The following is a 19,887-nucleotide window of genomic DNA, read 5'->3' as shown; positions in this document are numbered from 1 at the left end:
TTCCTCCTATCCTTCTCATTATTAAATAAATAAAACATTAAAAGGGGGGTTGGGCAATGGTGCACCAGGTTAAGCACACATAATCCAAATTGCAAGGACATGCAAGGATCCCAGTTTGAGCCCCCAGTTCTCCACTTGCAGGGGCTCACTTCGAAAGCGGTAAAGCAGGTCTGCAGGTGTCTATCTTTCTTTCCTTCTCCATATATCTTCCCCTCTCAATTTCTCTCTGTCCTATTGGGGGAAAAAAAAGCCACTAGAAGCAGTAGATTCCTAGTGCTAGCACTGAACCCCAGCAACTGGAGGCAAGAAAAAAAAATAATAACCTCCCTTTGTTGCTTGTCAAGCGTACCATAAACAGCCCAAAGTGACTGGGTGGCAGTTTTAACTTTCAGTTCAATGGACTCTTACTCCCCATGTAAATCTTTGGAAATAAGATTATTAGTTCAGCAAAGCATAATTTGGAATAACATAAAAAAATTGCTGACAGTGTGCAAGTATCCAAGTTCAAGCCCCTCGTCCCCACGTACAGGGAGAAAGCTTCATGAGTGGTGAGCAGGGCTGCAGGGGTCTCTCTGTCTCTTTCCCTATCTCAGCCTCCCCTCTCAACTTCTCTGTCTCTATCCAATAATAAACAAACAAATAAAAAGTTTTTTAAAAATTGCTAATATATCATTGTAGATATTAGTGAGTGGTCCCATTCCCATTTCCACCTCTTGAATTCATTCTAATACTCCAGTGTTCTTTGAGATGTGATGTGGTGTAATATTAATGCTCCTGCAAATTAAAAATCTTTCATTGGCTATAAAAGTTCAAATGTTGGAGTGAAGGATATTGCTCAGTGTGGCTTATCAATAAACACAAGTTCGTTCTGACTACTGAGAGTAACAGTGATGCTTAAGAGGGTGACACAAATGAGCCATCAAACGCCATTGTTACAGCTGAGCCTATAACCCTCCCACAGAGTAGGCCCCTTCTGTTCTATGTGGTTTGGCCATCGTGACCTTCTTTTGCTGGACTACAGAGAATGGAAATCTGCACGATCTATTTCTGCTATTTCATCATACTTATCAAAAATGACTGTTTATCATCTAAAAGATAATGTCAGAAATACATCTTTAGCTCCCTGTTGCTATACTCATGTATGAAATTACCCATCGGGGAAGATATTTGCCTATAAAAGAACCCATACTGGCATTAGATGTGATTGGCTGCACAAATGATACTACTGCCAAATGAATTCCTTTAGCAAACCAAACTCCCAAGGCTTCAGAAACTCAACTGGAATCTGTGGCAGGAGCAGAGGGGCATAGCTTGCCCAAGATGCTGGTGTCAGGACTCAGAGAAGCAAGGACATAAGTTGCTGCTTTTCCTTTTGATGAAGTGATGTTTGGAGACTGAGTTATTGCCCAGCTATTTAAATCTTAGCCATGCCTTGGTCTTCTCATATGACTCGAGAGATAATTTGGCATTTTGATTAAAGCACCTTTTTATTTATTTTCAATCTCATACAGATAGATTAGCCTGGATTTAGGATTCATTTCTCTCTCCCAGTCAGAGAAGGAATGTGGGGGTGGGGGGTGGGGGGGTGAGTACTCTTGGTCTTTAAGACAGCCAATTTTAGTATTTCTCAGCAGCTTTTTGGTCCATGCCCACATTTGGGACTTTATATATTATAACCAAGAATAAAGAAATATCTATACTTAACTACAGAAATTTAACCTCTCTGCTTTCTTAATATAAATAAATAATTAAGTAAAAAAGGATGAAGGAAAAATAGGAGACAGAGTAGTAGCCATGTACTTCCAAAGAACTGGAAAATAATTCCAACTTCTCTAGGCAATTCATTTCTACTTCAGTAAACTCAGAAGCTGAACTTTTACATTTTAATATTCTTAATAATAATAAAAATGATACTGTTTGTTTAGTGCAGAGCCAACACTAGCAGGTCAAATATCAACTTATTTATGTTGGCTTTTCTGCGGAGCCAGGCTGGTCTAGTTTCCTTGCCCAGAATAGCAACTGGCTCAAACCCAAAAGCCATAGATCAGGACCATGCACAGCTTTTTGTCATTGAATCCCAAACAAGCCCCAGGTTTAAAGCATACCAGCATCAACCAACTTCCTCTAGTTTTGCTCCCCAAAACTTCACTCCCTGGTTCAAGATGTTAGCCACAGATGGAGAGACGCACAGCTACGCAGGGATGTGTTTATACTGCTAGACAGTCTTCTCCCTCCAACCCCAGGGACACAGCAAATATATTTCTTTTCTTTTCCTTTTTTTTTTTTTTTTTAGCTTTTCTTTATTTTATTTTTTATTATTTATAAAAAGGAAACATTGACAAAACCATAGGATAAGAGGGGTACAACTCCACACAATTCCCACCACCAGATCTCCATATCCCCTCCCCTACCCTGATAGCTTTCCTATTCTTTATCCCTCTTGGAGTATGGACCCAAGGTCATTGTGGGATGCAGAAGGTGGAAAGTCTGGCTTCTGTAATTGCTTTCCCGCTGAATATGGGCATTGACAGGTGGATCCATACTCCCAGCCTGTCTCTCTCTTTCCCTAGTGGGGCGGGGCTCCAGGGAAGCAGGGCTCCAGGATATATTGGTGGGGTTGTCTGTTCAGGGAAGTCTGGTTGGCATCATGGTAGCATCTGGAACCTGGTGGCTGAAAAGATAGTTAACATATGAAGCCAAACAAGTTGTTGACAAATCATGAACCTAAAGGCTGGAATAGTGCAGATGAAGAGTTGAGGGGTCTCCATTTTGTATATAGCTAGTAGGCCTATTTTGGTTATATTCCAAAGGGCCCATGACTAAGGATCCATTCTCAATCCACATATAAAATTGGGATTCCAGAGACCTGGGGCTCCCCTTTTACTTACAAAATTTACTTTTAAGGGCCAGGTGGTGGCGTACCTGGTTAAGTGCATATATTACAGTGTACAAGGACCCGGGTTCGAGCCTTTGTCCATGCCTGCAGGGAGAAATCTTTGCGAGTTGTGAAGCATGGCTGCAAGTGCCTCTTTCTGTCTCTCCCTCTCTTTTTCCCCTTTCCCTCTCAATTTCTGGGTGTCTTTATCCAATAAATAAATAATGATAATTTAAAAAAAATTTTAATATTTTAAAAAATTAAATAAAATCCACTTTTTTAAAGCTCTGAAGTCATACTGTGGTGCCATTCTGTTTGTTTTCATTCTTTTTAACAGCCATTTTGCTTTATATAGTCTCTTATGGATCTTCAAGTGACTCTGATATTTAAGGCCTCCAAACAGTAATCTGCTCCTGCTTGAAACAAAATTGTTTTTGTTGTTTGTTTTGCCTCCAGGGTTATCGCTGGGGCTCAGTACCAGCACTACGAATCCATTGCTTCTGATGGCGTTTTTTTTTTTTCCTTTTATTTTATTGGATAGAACAGAGAGAAAGAGAGAGAGGAGGGGGAAATTGAAAGGGAGATACACAGAGAGACACCTGCAGACCTGCTTCACCACTTGTGAAGCTTCCCACCTGTAGGTGGGGACGCGGGATGGGGGAGAGCTCAACCATGGATCCTTGCGCGTAGTACTATGTATGCTTAACTGGGTACACCACCACCTGGCCCTCAAAACAAAATTGGGGTGATGCTTTCTTACTCAGCCTAGGAATCATGGTCAGAAATGCCAGGACATTTGGAATTGCATATATGGAAGACCATGGAAAGAACCATTTGTTTTGCATTGTAGAGTTTCTAGGGCAGTTTTCACAAATAGTTAAAAAAAAAAAAAAAGACATAATGTGCTGCAGAAGCTTCCAGGTAAGTCTGCACAGAAACTTCCTTTTTCCTTTTTTTAAAAGATTGTATTTATTTATTTATGAGAAAGATAGGAGGAGAGAGAGAACCAGACATAACTCTGGTACATGTGCTGCCGGGGATCGAACTCAGGACCTCATGCTTGAAAGTCCAATGCTTTATCCACTGCACCACCTCCCAGACCACCACAGAGGCTCTTTCCAGAAGCTCTTGGTCCTCACATGTTTACCAGCCTGTGCGTCTAGCCCTAGGAAAAGCCAATCACTGTCCTCTGTTGTTCTGCTTACTCATGGTTGCAATGATGTGGAATGCTGTATCTTATCTGTCTTATTTCTGATAGGGCAGAGAGAACTTGAGAGCAGAGGGGAGATAAGGGAGACAAAGAGAGACACCTCAGCACTATTTCACTACTAGTGAAGCTTATCCTCTGCAGGAACCACCACCCCAGCCCTGGTTGCAGTAGAGTTCCGAAGCAATTGCTACATTTTCAGAGTCCCAGACTCTACCCTCTTGGATGTTTTCTGCCACAGAGTTTAAAATGGGGACTAGGCAGTGGTGCACCTGATTAAGTGCACATAGTACTAAGCGCAAGGACCCACACAATGATCCGGGTTCAAGCACCACTCCACACCTCTGTCCTATCCAATAAAATGGAAAAAATGGTCACCAGGAACAGTGGATTCATAGTGCTAGCACAGAGCCCCAGCAGTAACCCGGAGTTTAAAAAAAAAGTTTAAAGTGTGCCCTTTATAAATATTTTTAATTTGTTATTGAATATAGACAGAGAGGAATTGAGAGGGGAAGGAGAGATAGAGACCGACCTGCAGTCTACTCTACCACTTGTGAAGCTTTCCCCCTGCAGGTGGGGACCAGGGACTTGAACCTGGGACCTTGTGCACTGTAATGTGTGTGTTTAACCAGATGCATCACTGCCTGACCCGTTAAGAACACTTTTAGCTTCTAAAGAATAAACATGAGTAAAGACCATATAGGAGTTAAGAAAATTTAATGTGGGGGTCTGGCAGTAGCACAGCAGGTTAAGCACATGTGGCACAAAGCACAAGGACAGGTAGGTGTAAGGATCCTGGTTCGAGCCCCAGGCTCCCAACCTGCAGGGGAGTCGCTTCACAAGTGGGGAAGCAGGTCTTCAGGTGTCTGTCTCTCCCCCTCTTTGTCTTCTCTTCCTCTATCCGTTTCTCGCTGTCCTATCCAACGACTACAACAATAAAATAATAAGGGCAACAAAAGGGAATAAATAAATAAATATAAAAAAAGAAAGTTTAATGTTACTGTATTTCCAAGCAGTATGCCTCTTTCTTTTTCTTTAATAAATTTATTTAGTTAGTTATTGAATAGATACAGAGAGAAACTGGGAGGGAAGGAGGAAGAAGAGAGGAAGAGAGAGATATCCGCAGCATGGCTTTACTGCTTGCGAAGCTTTCACCCTGCAGGTGGGGGCTCGGCGCTTGAACCTGGGTCCTTGTGCATTGTAACATGTGTGCTCAACTCAGTGTACCACCACCCAGCCCCCTCAGTATGCCTCTTTCAATGACACATCATTTTCTTTTCTTTTTTCTTTTTCATTTTTATTATTGGATAGAGACAGTGAGAAATTAAGAGGGGAGGGGTAGAAAGGAAAGAGTAAGACACCTGCAGCCCTGCTTCACCACTTGTGAAACTTTCCCTCTGTGGGTGGGGACCAGGGGCTTGAACCTGGGTCCTTTTGCACAGTAATGTGTGTGCTTAAACAGGTGTGCCACCACCTGGCCACCATCATTTTTGATTTTAACAGTAGTGTTATCCTTGAGCCATTGTGGTCTGAAATATTTTATTTTCCTTTTCCATACATCATAGGTTACTCAGCTTCTCTAAAGAAATTTTCAGAAGACGGATCATATATATTAGGCCCATAGATTGTGTGTGTGTGTGTTTGTGTGTGATTTCACACACAAAAACAATAAGCCAAAGAGAGAACACAAGCTAGCTTGGATTTATAAAAGAACTACTACTTTTATTTATTACAAGTCTGCAACCCCCATTCGTTCAATTGAGAATTTTTTTTGAAGAAATCTTTTTTTTTTTGTAATTTTATTTATCTTCCCTTTTGTTGCCCTTGTTGTCTTTTTTTTTTTTATTGTTGTTGTAGTTGATGTCGTCGTTGTTGGATAGGACAGAGAGAAATGGAGACAGAAGGGGAAGACAGAGAGGAGGAGAGAAAGACACCTGTAGATCTGCTTCACTGCCTGTGAAGCGACTCCCCTGCAGGTGGGGAGCCGGGGGCTCAAACCGGGATCCTCATGCCGGTCCTTGCGCTTAGCGCCACCTGCGCTTAACCCGCTGCACTACCGCCCGGCTCCCCTATTGAGAATTTTTTAATGAATTTTATTTTACAGAAACACTGATATCTAAGATTTGTTTTCACAAAAATACAGTTCGCATTTCCTCAAGATAGGTAACAACACACCTTACCCACCACCGAATTGTCATCTACCTTCACAAGCACACACGTCCAGGATCTCCAGCCACCTTTCTGCCATCCAATTCTCTTTATATATATATATATTTTTTCCTTTATAATTCAACCTCATTTTCCTCTCTGTCCAACTGTACTTTGTGAGCTTCCTGAAATCTCCAGTTAAATCTAAATTTACATCTAAATCTCCCGTTTTTGTCAGGTAATGCCAGTTTACCAAGTCTCATACTCCTATCCCCTAAGAAACCTCACCAATTATTTGTTTCCAAATCTTTCCTTTAGCTCCTACAAGGGACATTGTTTATTCCTTCCTTCCTTCCTTCCTTCCTTCCTTCCTTCCTTTCTTTCTTCCTTTCTTTTTTTTATTTCTTTATTGGGGGATTAATGTTTTACAGTTGACAGTAAATACAGTAATTTGTACATGCATAACATTTCTCATTTTTCCACACAACAATACAACCCCCACTAGGTTCTCTGCCATCCTGTTTCAGTACCTGAAAATCCCCCCCCACACACACACACACACCCCAGAGTCTTTTCCTATGGTGCAATATACCAACTCCAGTTGAAGTCCTGCTTAGTGCTTTCTCTTCTGATCTTGTTTTTCAACTTCTGCCTGTTCTTCTTCTAGCGTTTGCCCTTCTTCCGTAGCCAGTCAACAGCATCAGGTTGAGCCTGATGTAAAGTTTCGAGACCTCCTTTGAATCTGGAGAGGTGGCAGTCGTTGACTATGTGGGTCATAGTCTGTCTGGAGCCGCAGGGGCAGTTCAGGTCATCTCTGGCTCCCCAGCGATGGAACATAGCGGCGCACCGGCCATGGCCTGTTCGATAGCGATTGAGGAGGGCCCAATCATAACGTGCTAGGTCAAAGCCGGGTTGACGCTTGCAGGGGTCTGTGATGAGGTGTTTGTTCTTGACCTCAGCTGACTGCCAACTCTGTTTCCAAGAGACTGGAACAGAGAAGTTCAGTGTAGGCGTAGGGGACCAGATTGGGTGACGAGACGTCAAGCGTTGGACAGGGTGGGCGAAGATATCCACGTATATTGGCAGGTCTGGTCGAGCGTAGACGTGGGAAATGAACTTAGATGATGCCGCATCCCGACGAATATCTGGCGGGGCGATGTTGCTAAGAACTGGCAGCCATGGAACCGGGGTGGAACGGATGGTTCCAGAAATGATCCTCATGGAGGAATATAATTTGGAATCGACCAAGTGGACATGGGGGCTACGGAACCATACTGGGGCACAGTATTCTGCAGTGGAATAGCATAATGCCACAGAGGATGATCGTAGTGTGGAAGCGCTCGCGCCCCATGAGGAGCTGGCCAGTCTTGCAATGATGTTATTCCTCGTGCCCACCTTTGCTGCAGTTTTTATGAGATGTTCGTGAAATGATAGGGTGTGATCGAAAGTAACGCCAAGATAGACTGGCTGGGCTTCATGCCAGATTCTCGTATCGTCAAGCTGCACATTAAGCTTATGCGAGGCCGAGGCATGGTATAGATGGAAAACAGATGATACCGTTTTTGCAGTGCTAGGGATTAGTCGCCATTTTTTACAGTAATCAGATATCAGAGACATGTCTTTCGTGAGTGTTTCCTCGAGGATGTCAAACTTGGATGCCTGAGTTGCACAGCAGATGTCATTGGCGTAGATGAACTTCCTTGAAGAAGTTTCTGGGAGGTCATTGATGTAAATATTAAATAGCGTAGGAGCCAGAACAGAGCCCTGGGGGAGGCCACTTGAGACAAGTCTTCTGCCTGTGAATGAGATCATCCCCTATTCATCCTTCTGTTTCTGACTTATTTCACTTAACAGGGACATGGTTTCTTAATTCTCTTAGATTTTTTTTTTCTGGAGATAGAATTGCCATTCATTTCTCTTTAAGATCTAAAACAATGCCTTAACATCCCACTTTTCATGAAATCAGAATTAATTCTTATCGTTACTAGGCCCATTTAGCAAACTAGAGTCCCTATATCAGGAGCCTAGTAAGAGCAATGTTACAAAGATGACACATAGGTCAGGAAAGCCCTCTCTTTTAACATATACTTTGCATCGCCATTATGTTATCTACCCACCCCCACCCCCCCAACAGCGAATCTGTACCTGAACTTACTCCCCTGGGAAGAAGATAAAGCCAAGCCTGCTAGACAAAAGGAAGTGGTCTTCACGTTCAGAAACAGTGTCACTTTGTCCTAGAGTCACTCTATCTTTTACTTCACTGTGTGAGGGAAACTCACACTTTCCTATGTGCAGCCTACTGTTACCATCTATGTATTTTTCCAGAACACTGCAAATTTTTTTTTGACTCCAGGGTTATTGCTGGGGCTCAGTGCCTGCATTACAAATCCACTGCTCCTGGAGGCTATTTTTCCCATTTTGTTGCCCTTGTTGTTGTGCTTGTTGTAGTTGCTATTGTTGTCATAGCTGTTGTTGTTGTTGGATAGGATAGAGAAAAATGGAGAGAGGGAAGACAGAGAGGAGAAGAAAAAGACAGATATCTACAGACCTGCTTCACCGCTTGTGAAGCAACCTCCTGCAGGTGGGGAGCCAGGGGCTTGAACCAGGATCCTTACACTCGCCCTTGTGCTTTGCGCCATGGGTGCTTTTTTTTTTTTTTCTAACCAAAGCATTGCTCAGCTTTGGATTATGTTGGTGCAGGGGATTTAACCTTTGGGGCCTTGTGTGTGAAAGTCTGTTGCATTAAACCACAAGGCTCTTTTCCCCACCTCAGTCCCAACACCTTAAAAAGCAAGCTGCCTTTGAAAGTTGTCCTCTTCCTGCGCATTCTACTTGGTACATTTATAAATATGCTTTGAAATGACTTTCTAACCATGCAGTTTTCTACTTGTATAAGCTTGGGCCCATTAAAGTCATTAATTTATTAAAGCTGAACTTAAAATGTTTAATACCAAAGCTCAAATGAAAATATAGTCTGTCCATAACTTATGTGCGGAATGTCCTGCTAGCTAAATAGCAATCATGTTGAGGTGCCAGCTGGCTGCCTTCGAGCTGGGTTTAATTCCTAGTTGGAAGCTACACAGCTCTGCACTCATCAGTCTTCTAAGTCTCCTTCTTCTGGACAGTGGCTCATGTCCTAATCAGATTGCTCTAAGCTACATGCAGGCATTTCTCTGACCCTTGTTAGCAAAGAGGACCCATCGAGATGCGAAAAGGCAGATGCAAAGAGAATGATGTGTGGAGCATGGTGGGATCACTGCAGGGTGCATCCTTTCTCAGTTGTTCAAAGCTCCAAGTAGGGTACACTTTTACCTAGAGCACTGAACATACAGCACCTTCTCATGGGCTACAGCCTCTTCCCCCTCCCCTCTCTCCTCCCCCTTCCCTCTCCTCCTCTCCTCCCCTCCCCCTCCTCCTCCTCCTCCCTGATCAGCTCTGCTTTATGGTGGGGGCGTGGGGGGGGTTTGAACCTGAGCCTCTGGAGCCTCAGGCAGGAGAGTCTCTTTGCATAACCATTATGTTATCTACACCACCCCCAAATCTGTGCCTGAAACTTGCTTCTTCTGTAAACTGGAGATGGCTTTGGTCATCTTTCCAAGTTCCAAAAAAGCTTTTATTCTCTTCCCAGGAATTAGAAATCTTTGCAGTTAATGATTAAAACAATCAGGAACATACAGAATTTTTTGTTTGATTGATTAGCTGTTCTTATTTTTCTATTCAAGAAATAAGATTAACAGGACAGTATTGTCACATGGGTGTAATTTTTCATCTTTTAGGTGGCTCAGTTTGGTTTTCTTAATAGAGTGTCCTCGGGATTATGGATAGCATCCAGAAATGAGTGCCATACTATTAGGTACCACTGATGAAAATTTCCTTTTTGTGAGGCCGGGTAGTGGCACACCGGGTTGAGCGCACATATTACAATGCTCAAAGACCTAGATAAGATCTCCCTGTCTCCGCCTACAGGGGGAAAGCTTTATGAGTGGTGAAGCATTGTTGCAGGTGTCTCTCTGTCTCTCCCTTTCTATTATTCCCCTTCCCTCTCAATTTCTGTCTCTGTCCAATAAATAAATACTTTTAAATTTTTTCCTTTTTGCTATCTCAATGGCCTCAATCCTTTATGCAGTACTGGGAATAGAACCTAGGGCCCCCTGCATACAAGGCATGTGCTGTATAACCAAGCCAGTTCCCTGACCCCTGACTTCTCCCATTCTTCCCCTCTCAGCAACAACTAAAGTAGGCTCACACATAAAGCCCTACAAGACCTGCATTGCATAAGAGCAGGTGTTTGTTATGTTTTTTTTAAATATTAAATGAATGTATTTATTGAATAAAAACAGAGGGAAATCAAGAGGGAAGGGGGAAATAGAAAGAGGGGGGCAGGGACTGGGCAGTGGTACACCTGGTTAAGTGCACATATTACCAAGCACAAGGACCTACCCACCTGCAGGGGGACACTTGATAAGCAGTGAAGCAGATCTGAAGGTGTCTTTCCTTCTCTCCCTTTCTATCTCTCTGTCCCTCTCTCAATTTCTCTCTGTCCTATCTATAAAAAAATTAGAATGAAAAAAAAAGAAAAAGAAAAAAAATGGCCACTAGGAGTGGTGGGTTTGTAGTGCTGGTACTGAGACCCAGAGATAACCCTGGTGGCATTTAAAAAAAATCATATGTTTTTATTTATCTTTTCCCAGTGCATAATTCAGTGTCAGCATTGATGAAATTATTCCTTGACTGAAGGGGCGAATGAACAAATGAATCAATAGACAGAAGTAGCAATACTCATTTTAATCTTCCTGTTTTTTAGTAACTAGTCCTTATTAAACTACTCAAAGTTTCAGAAGCATATCTTTTAAAAACATATGAGTACTTAAATAGTATGCAGTACAGCAAATAGTGCAGTTCAGTTGATCCTTGAAGCATGTGGGTTTGGATTATATGGTTGCACTTCTGCACAGATCTTTTAAACAGAATATAAACTTGTGGTATATATACTGTATTGTATTTCCCTTATGCTTTTATTAATAGCATTCTTTTTTTTCTTTATTGAAAGAAGCAGTACATCATGTTTGTAAAACATATGAAACATTTCTTTTTTTCCCATAAAACTCTGTGAACTGCCAACTGATTTAGGAAAGCAGAGTGTTATACACACACACACACACACACACACACACACACACACAGGTCTGGTTGATTTTGCTTTTGGACTAGTAGGGCAAAAATGGAACCGTACACTATTGCTTTCTATACACGGATAATCTGATCTTGCAAAGATAGTTCCCAGAATCAATAGCAGCTTCTACTGGGAAGATAAATGGTGTCTGAATCAGATTCAGGTAAAAAAAAAAAATAATAATAATAATAATAATAATAAAGACTATCTGATGCAGCTATTTCAGGGAGGAACTTGGTGTTTATGGCTTCATTACAACCTTAAATGGAATATCTATATTTCTTCTGGGTTTAATGAAGTCACAAACAATTCTTTGTTGAAAAAAAAACTCCACTTCAGGTACTCAGAGTGATGCTTTAGGGAAAATTACCTAAATGTGTTCTGTATAAGCCATAGAGTCAAGAAGAAAAAAAGAAGAAAAAGGTGAGGAGGATCGATAAGACCATGATAAGGCACTTTAGGAAGAGCATCCACTTGCCGTCAGCGTCGGCTGGCTGTCTATTCCTGGAAGCAGCTTCAGTCTCCTCTCTGAGCCTCATTAACGTGTAAAGTGATTCTGCCCCAGCTGCTAAGTGACTTTGCTGTTGTTGTTTTTTTCTTTTCTTTTCTTTTCCAGTTTTCAGGTCTTTATCTACTGTCTTTCTTCACTATCCTCATCGGACTGGTGCTCTACTCCTCCACCTCCACATACATAGCCCAGGACCCCCGGGTTTATAAGCAGTTTCGCAACCCTTCGGGGCCTGTTGTGGATTTACCAACCACTGCTCAGGTGGAGCCTTCCGTCACCTATACCAGCCTGGGTCAGGAGACCGAAGAGGAGCCCCACGTGCGTGTGGCCTAGGACAAGGCCCTCTCTGCCCCTTGAGGACGACTCAGTGGCCCTCTCTCTGTTCATCCTCATCTCTGTATTGTACATAGAGAAAGGTATTTATTAGGTGCAGTTTACGTAGGTGAACTGCAAGGTAGCAAATTTGAATGCCTGTAAAAGGCACAACTTTAAACATCACTGGGAACGCTGCAGGCTTCCCCACCTCCCCTCACCTGACTTGGAGAGATACCTAGATAGTGTGGATCCTATCACAACCCCCTCCCCCACCTCTTGTCAATTACTGTGAACTTTTTTTTTTAATCAAAAGCAAGTATCATTATGATTTGTATTGTTGTTGTTACCGTTCTTACACTGACTTCCAGGAGGGTGTTTTGCACTCCTGATGGGCACTATTGCCAGGTCTACATAAAGTTCCCATAACTCCCACTTTTCTACAGCAAGTTACTTTTTAAGAAGCACACTTTATTTGACTTGCCCAGTCGATTGGAGTGCTGCATGCCCCCAGGAATTCCACTCCTGAGAAGTTTCCTTCTTCTGGGATCTCTAGGTGGCTAATGTTTCCCTGTTTCCTGTTGGATTGCTTGCTCAATAAGTATTCTGTGCTGTTATCTTTGTGGGGAGGGGCAACAGGCCATATAATTCTCTATTCTAGGAATAGATATAAAATGAACAGTTTAGCCTTTTTATATTCCAGTCTCCAATTACTCCAGGCCATTGTCTTTTTGTTGTGCCATGTGATTCTGCTAATTAAGTTCCTGTAATGATCAGATAAAGACTGTTCCATTTCTGTGGCTTATGGAAAAATGGCAGAAATAATACCATTTGTGTTTAAAGGAATACATGACTTTAAAATATCTTGTCCCTCCCCATACATAGTCCCTCTTCAAAAAAAATTTTTTTTTTTAATTTTCTCTCCTGCTCATAGATTTCTTTAATGATAAAATGGAAATTAATCAAGACAATGGAGAAAAGTCATGGTGCTTTACCCTTTTGTCAACTATAGCAGCATGGAGACTACCTGTATTGTACAGCAGTATCATTGGCTCTGTAGCCTCCCCCCAAAAGTCAAGGTGCTTATATTGAGCTGTCTCTAACAATTTAACTGACTTAGCCACCACCACACACACACACAAAAAAAAAAATCCTCCATTTTGGTTATGTTTAGCACCAATGAACAATAGCAGATTGAATCAAAACAACATTCTGATGAATAGAGAGACTACTACAGATTCTGGTAAGGTTGTGAGTAATTAATCACAAACCTAATTACATTGCTCTTAAAAGAGTTCTTTCTCCAAACACAGGCCATCAAAAAAAAAAAAAAAAAAAAACACCACTGACCTCTATGTTTTATAATAGATTCTACCTGTCAGTATGTGAACGAGTCTTTAAATCGGGCTGGCTTCATTGCATTCAGAAATCTCCTTGATGAGGCTACAGAGTTTTTATAGAAAAAAAAAAAGGAAAGAAAAGTGCTTATGAAACTTTAGGCAGTTCAAGTCAATATTTCTTCAGCAAGCAAGGTAAGATGCCAGCAGTGTCTCAGTAAAGTTGAGGACAAACTGTGGCTTGTTCAGGATTCCCCGACAGCCTGAACAAGTTCAAAGTACTTTTGGCAAGAGCATCCCCTGCTGTCAGCCAGTACCCATGTAGCCCCTCTCCTGCCTCCTACCCAGGGCAGGGAGGCCTACTCTTGGGAATAGGGAAGAAAAATTATCTTCTCTGACATGCATATTTTATGATCATCTCTGATAAGCTCCTTTAAAAACACATTTTACTTTCTTTGGGGAAAAAAAAAAAAAAACAGTGGTCCGGGAGGTGGTACAGTGGATAAAGCACTGGATTCTCAACCATGAGGTCCCAAGTTCAATCTCTGGCAGCATATGTACCAGAGTGATGTCTGGTTCTTTCTCTCCTCCTATCTTTCTCATGAATAAATAAATAAATTCTAAAAAAAAAAAAAGTTAAAGCTATATTGAATCAAAAAGACTTTGCCACTGTCTGCAATCTGCTACCTTTTAAGCCAGTTAAATACCTTTCTCTGAATATTTTGTCCACTCAGATCTGAAGACCTTTAAATACCGTGGTTTTATTTTTGTGTTTACATTCCTTTGGTTTGCATAATTTGCTTGGTTTATTGCATTTTAGTATTTATTTTAAGCCAAATGTTCTAGCCTTTTTTATTCATTTGTATGACACTAATTTGTAGATGTTTAGTAAAGTTTTTCGAGAAGTAAGTGGATGAAAGTATTTCCAGGTCAATTCAGTGGGCTGGGAATTTTTTTTTTAAGTTAGATTTGAAAACCCTTTTTTGCAATCAACAGACAGCTAAAAGTTGCCATCTGAATTGTTTGATAGGATAATTCACTGCATTGTATGGAAACTAGGTGTGAATATTAAGGTGAATTCACTGTCTACCTTTTATCATTCAATATCCTTCAACACAAGACATTTGTGTCACTGGGGTTCCTCACTCTAATTGTTGCTTCATCTCCATTTAGAAAAGTTGATAACATACTGAATTGTCCAAGATCAGGATTGATCCTTTAGAAAAAACAAAAATAGAAAAAAAAGAAAAAAAAAAGAAAAAAAAAAACCTTTTCTCTGTGTAAAAACACTGATCCTTTAGGAGTGGGGTGGGAAATGGGAGTAGGACAGCATTAACCTTAGCTACTTTAGTTTCTGAAATTTCATAACCTCAATAGACACCAGCAGAAAATACAGCTTTTCAATCCACCACCACTTTCTCCTCTACAAATAAGTGTTCTGCAATTTGTATAGAATTTGAGTGGATAAGCAAACCGCAGCTCTCCTAAGAGATAAGTGGTGGTTCTCATTCCCTCCAAGACAACTTGCACTGGGGACAGAGCTTGCTTGCATTGGTCACACCTCGCAACTCAGAACTCTGAAATACACCAGTAGGAAGACCAGGCAAGGTAAAAAAAAATTGCACCACTGTGTCCCATGAAAATGTTTAAATGTTTAGTTTAGATATTGCTAACTTGTGCTATTAACCTTTTGAAAAGTGTGTAGTATTGTTTGCTTTGGGTTTGTTTTTGTTTTATAACCATTTAGTAGTGCTCAGCTAGCAACCAGTACAGATTTACCCCATGGGTAGGATTCTATTGTCAAGCCACATAACAAAGCACACTAATTCAGGCACTGCAAACAGAACGTATGAACCAAAAAGAAAATCTACACTGGTAAGTGGAACAAACTCTTCCATTTTTGATATTTTTTGCATGCTCCCCTATGGACTGGCTGTGGCAATGTAATGCCTGTATAATGTTTTCAAATAAAAATAAATGCTTTGTGAAAGCACTGTGTTTTGGTTTTCTTGAGCATTTGTCTGCACTATGACAACCATGGAAGCAACTCCCATGGGGGTGCCAGAAATAGCAATGAAAGCAAAATAGAAGGGCGCATGTCAACATAAACACCAGAGAAAAAATATCTCCAAATTAGGAGGTTCGTAGTCAGTCTAAGAGATGCTGCTTCCAAGAATCAAGCCAAACCCACGTTTAATTTGTAGAATTGATTATTTCAGAAAACTGTGGGGCCATGACTTCCAAGTCCACACTTAAACAACACAGACCAACCTCACCAATGTGTCCTGGAGCCCCGCTTCCCCAGAGCCCCACCCCACTAGGGAAAGAGAGAGACAGGATGGGAGTATGGATTGACCTGTCAATGCCCCTGTTCAGCGGGGAAGCAATTACAGACCTTCCACCTTCTGCATCCCACAATGACCTTGGGTCCATACTTCCAGAAGGTTAGAGAATAGGAAAGCTATCGGAGGAGGAGATGGGATACAGAGTTCTGATGGTGGGAATTGTGTCGAGTTGTACCCCTCTTATTCTACGGTTTTGTCAGTGTTTCCTATTTATAAATAAAAAAGAAAAAAAAACACAGACGGGGGAAGTCAGGTGGTAACAACAGGTATTTATAAATAAAAAAGAAAAAAAAACACAGAAGGGGGAAGTCAGGTGGTAACAACAGGTTAAGCACACATGGCGCAAGGACCAACATAAGAATCCTGGTTCAAGCCCTGGGCTCCTCACCTGAAGGGAGGTTGCTTCGTAATCAGTGAAGCATGTCTGCCGGTGTCTATCTTTCTCTTCCCCTCTCTGTCTTCCCCTCTCCATTTCTCTCTGTCCTATCCAACAACACTGACATCAATACCAACAACAATAATAATAACCACAGCAACAATAAAAAAATAATAACAAGGACAACAAAAGGGGAGAAAATGGCTTCCAGGAGCAGTGGATTCATAGTGCAGCCACCGAGCCCCAGCAATAATCCTGTAGGCAAAATTAATTAATTTAAAAAACAGAACAATATAAATTTACTCTCAAGAAACTTAAAGAAAGAAGCTTTGTATGTGTTGCCCTTGACACAGTGCCAAACGCAAAGGGTCGACATTATTCTAAAACACAGCATTTGTAAGTCAGAGGCTGTCCATGCTTCTGCATTATATCAACACAGTATCTTGTCATTATCTCTCCCCCACTGTCATCACCCAGTCACCACTTAGGGAGTTAGAACTGGCTATATATAAATTCACATACTCTTGTCACATGTACTCACAATAATACCTCAGAATTAAACAAACTGAAAAGATTTTGTGTCCAAGTTATAGACTGAAATTATTTTTTAGAAAATAAAAAAGGATGCTGAGTGATAGCGCAGCGGTTAAGCGCACATATCATGAGATGCAAGGACCTGCATAAGGATCCCAGTTGGCAGAGGGGGTTGCCTCACAAGTGGTGAAGCAGGTCTGCAGGTGTCTATCTTTCCCCCTCTGTCTTCCCCGCCTCTCTCTGTCCTATCCAACAACAATTACAGCAACAACAATGATAAACAGTGAAGGCAACAAAAGGGGGAAAATAGTCCCCAGGAGCAGTGGGTTTGTAGTGCCCCAGCAACAACTCTGAAGATTAAAAAAAGAAAGAAAGAAAATTAAAAAAAACATCAACCCATTTTCAGGGGGAAAAGGAAGAGCATGCAGTACACTTCTTCTTCTAGCGTTTGCCCTTCTTCCGTAGCCAGTCAACAGCATCAGGTTGAGCCTGATGTAAAGTTTCGAGACCTCCTTTGAATCTGGAGAGGTGGCAGTCGTTGACTATGTGGGTCATAGTCTGTCTGGAGCCGCAGGGGCAGTTCGGGTCGTCTCTGGCTCCCCAGCGAAGAACATAGCTGTGCACCGGCCATGGCCTGTTCGATAGCGATTGAGGAGGGCCCAATCATAACGTGCCATGTCAAAGCCGGGTTGACGCTTGCAGGGGTCTGTGATGAGGTGTTTGTTCTTTACCTCAGCTGACTGCCAACTCTGTTTCCAAGAGACTGGAACAGAGAAGTTCAGTGTAGGCGTAGGGGACCAGATTGGGCGAGACGTCAAGCGTTGGACAGGGTGGGTGAAGATATCCGCGTATATTGGCAGGTCCGGTCGAGCGTAGACGTGGGACATGAACTTAGATGATGCCGCATCCCGACGAATATCTGGCGGGGCGATGTTGCTAAGAACTGGCAGCCATGGAACCGGGGTGGAACGGATGGTTCCAGAAATGATCCTCATGGAGGAATATAATTTGGAATCGACCAAGTGGACATGGGGGCTACGGAACCATACTGGGGCACAGTATTCTGCAGTGGAATAGCATAATGCCACAGAGGATGATCGTAGTGTGGAAGCGCTCGCGCCCCATGAGGAGCTGGCCAGTCTTGCAATGATGTTATTCCTCGTGCCCACCTTTGCTGCAGTTTTTATGAGATGTTCGTGAAATGATAGGGTGCGATCGAGAGTAACGCCAAGATAGACTGGCTGGGCTTCATGCCGGATTCTCGTATCGTCAAGCTGCACATTAAGCTTATGCGAGGCCGAGGCATGGTGTAGATGGAAAACAGATGATACCGTTTTTGCAGTGCTAGGGATTAGTCGCCATTTTTTACAGTAATCAGATATCAGAGACATGTCTTTTGTGAGTGTTTCCTCGAGGATGTCGAACTTGGATGCCTGAGTTGCACAGCAGATGTCATCAGCATAGATGAACTTCCTTGAAGAAGTTTCTGGGAGGTCACTGATGTAAATATTAAATAGCGTAGGAGCCAGAACTGAGCCCTGGGGGGCAGTACACTGATGCTTTATAAAACATTCTTGTGATTCATCACAATCTGCTGTCATAGTTTTTTTTTAAAGGACAGACTTAACAAAAATAATTTGCTTGAAAAATGTGACTCATAAAAAGTGTTTTTTTCTTGACAAATATAAATAATTCTCTAAAATACTGTTATCTTTTATTCCATAGCTCTTTGATCAAAGATTTTTAAAAAAACATTTGAAATGGAGACCCCAAATCTCATCTGCTATATTCTTACCTTTAGGTTCCTGGTTAGTAAACAGTCTGTTCTGCTTTATATCTTTTTTTTAAGCTATCAAGTACTTTACTTTTAATTTTTACTCTGCTTTATATCTTTTTTAAAATTTTTATTTATAAAAAGGGAACACTGACAAAAACTATAGGATAAGAGGGGTACAACGCCACACAGTTCCCACCAACAGAACTCTGTATCCCATCCCTCCCCTGATAGCTTTCTTATTCTTTATCCCTCTGGGAGTATGGACCCAAGGTCATTAGAGCCCCACTTCCCCAGAACTCTACCCCACTAGGGAATGAGAGAGACAGGCTGGGAGTGTGGATCGGCCTGCTTTATATCTTAATGTTTTTTCAGTAACCAAGTTTGAGATACTGTCATGACACCAGCCTGACTTCCCTGGGCAGACAACCAATGTGCCCTGGAACCCCATCTCCCCAGAGCTTTGTCCCACTAGGGAAAAACAGAAACAGGCTGCGTGGGTATAGATCGAACTGTCAACAATCATGTCCAGTGGAGAAGCAATTACAGAAGCCAGACCTTCCATCTTCTGCACCACATAATGATCCTAAGTCCATGCTCCCAAAGGGATAAAGAATAGGAAAGCTTCCAATGGAGGCGATGAGATATGGAACTCTGGTGGTAGGAATTGTGTGGAATTGTACTCCTTATTATCCTATGGTTATGTCAATCATTATTAAATCAATCAAAAGAAAACAAAAGCATTTGAACTACGGGCCAAGTGATGGTGCACCTGGTTAAGCACGCATATTACCGAGCACAAGGACCTGCACAAGAATATGGGCTCAAGCCCCTGGATCCCCACTTGCAAGGAGGAAATTTCACAAGCAGTAAAGCTAGTCTGCAGGTATCTGTTTGTCTCTCTCCCTCAACCCCCATTCTCCTCTCAGTTTTTCCTCTGTCCTACACAATAAAATGGAAAAATGGCCACCAAGAGCAGTGAATTTGTAGTGTTGGCACCGAAGAAAGAGAGGGAGGGAAAGAAAGCATTCTACAGGACATAATAGATGAGAACTTCCCTAGTCTAAACAAGATAAAAGACATAAAGCTTCGAGAAGCCCAGAGGGTCCCAAACAGAATTAACCCAGACTTAAAAGACACCAAGACACATCCTATTTAGAATGGAAAGGAATAAGGATAAAGAAAGGATCCTGAAGGTTGCAAGACAAAAACAAAGAGTCACCTACAGAGGAAAACCCATAAGATTAGCAGCAGATTTCTCCATACAAACACTATAGGCCAGAAGAGAATGGCAAGAT

General features: G+C 41.9%; 1 protein-coding gene across 1 annotated transcript in view; it reads left to right on the top strand.

Annotated features, from left to right (window-relative positions):
- SLC35F1 (solute carrier family 35 member F1) overlaps window positions 1-13,354 on the top strand; it is a 534,044-nt gene extending 520,690 nt beyond the window's left edge. Inside the window, exon 8 of the mRNA XM_007521021.3 lies at window positions 12,020-13,354. Coding sequence (XP_007521083.1) covers window positions 12,020-12,244 — 225 coding nt within the window. The 3' untranslated portion in view covers window positions 12,245-13,354. The remainder of the gene's footprint in view (window positions 1-12,019) is intronic.
- The last annotated feature ends 6,533 nt before the right edge of the window (window positions 13,355-19,887 follow it).

This window comes from Erinaceus europaeus, chromosome 4 (assembly GCF_950295315.1).
Source record: "Erinaceus europaeus chromosome 4, mEriEur2.1, whole genome shotgun sequence".
NCBI lineage: Eukaryota > Metazoa > Chordata > Mammalia > Eulipotyphla > Erinaceidae > Erinaceus > Erinaceus europaeus.
This window is presented reverse-complemented; position numbering and strand designations above follow the sequence as displayed.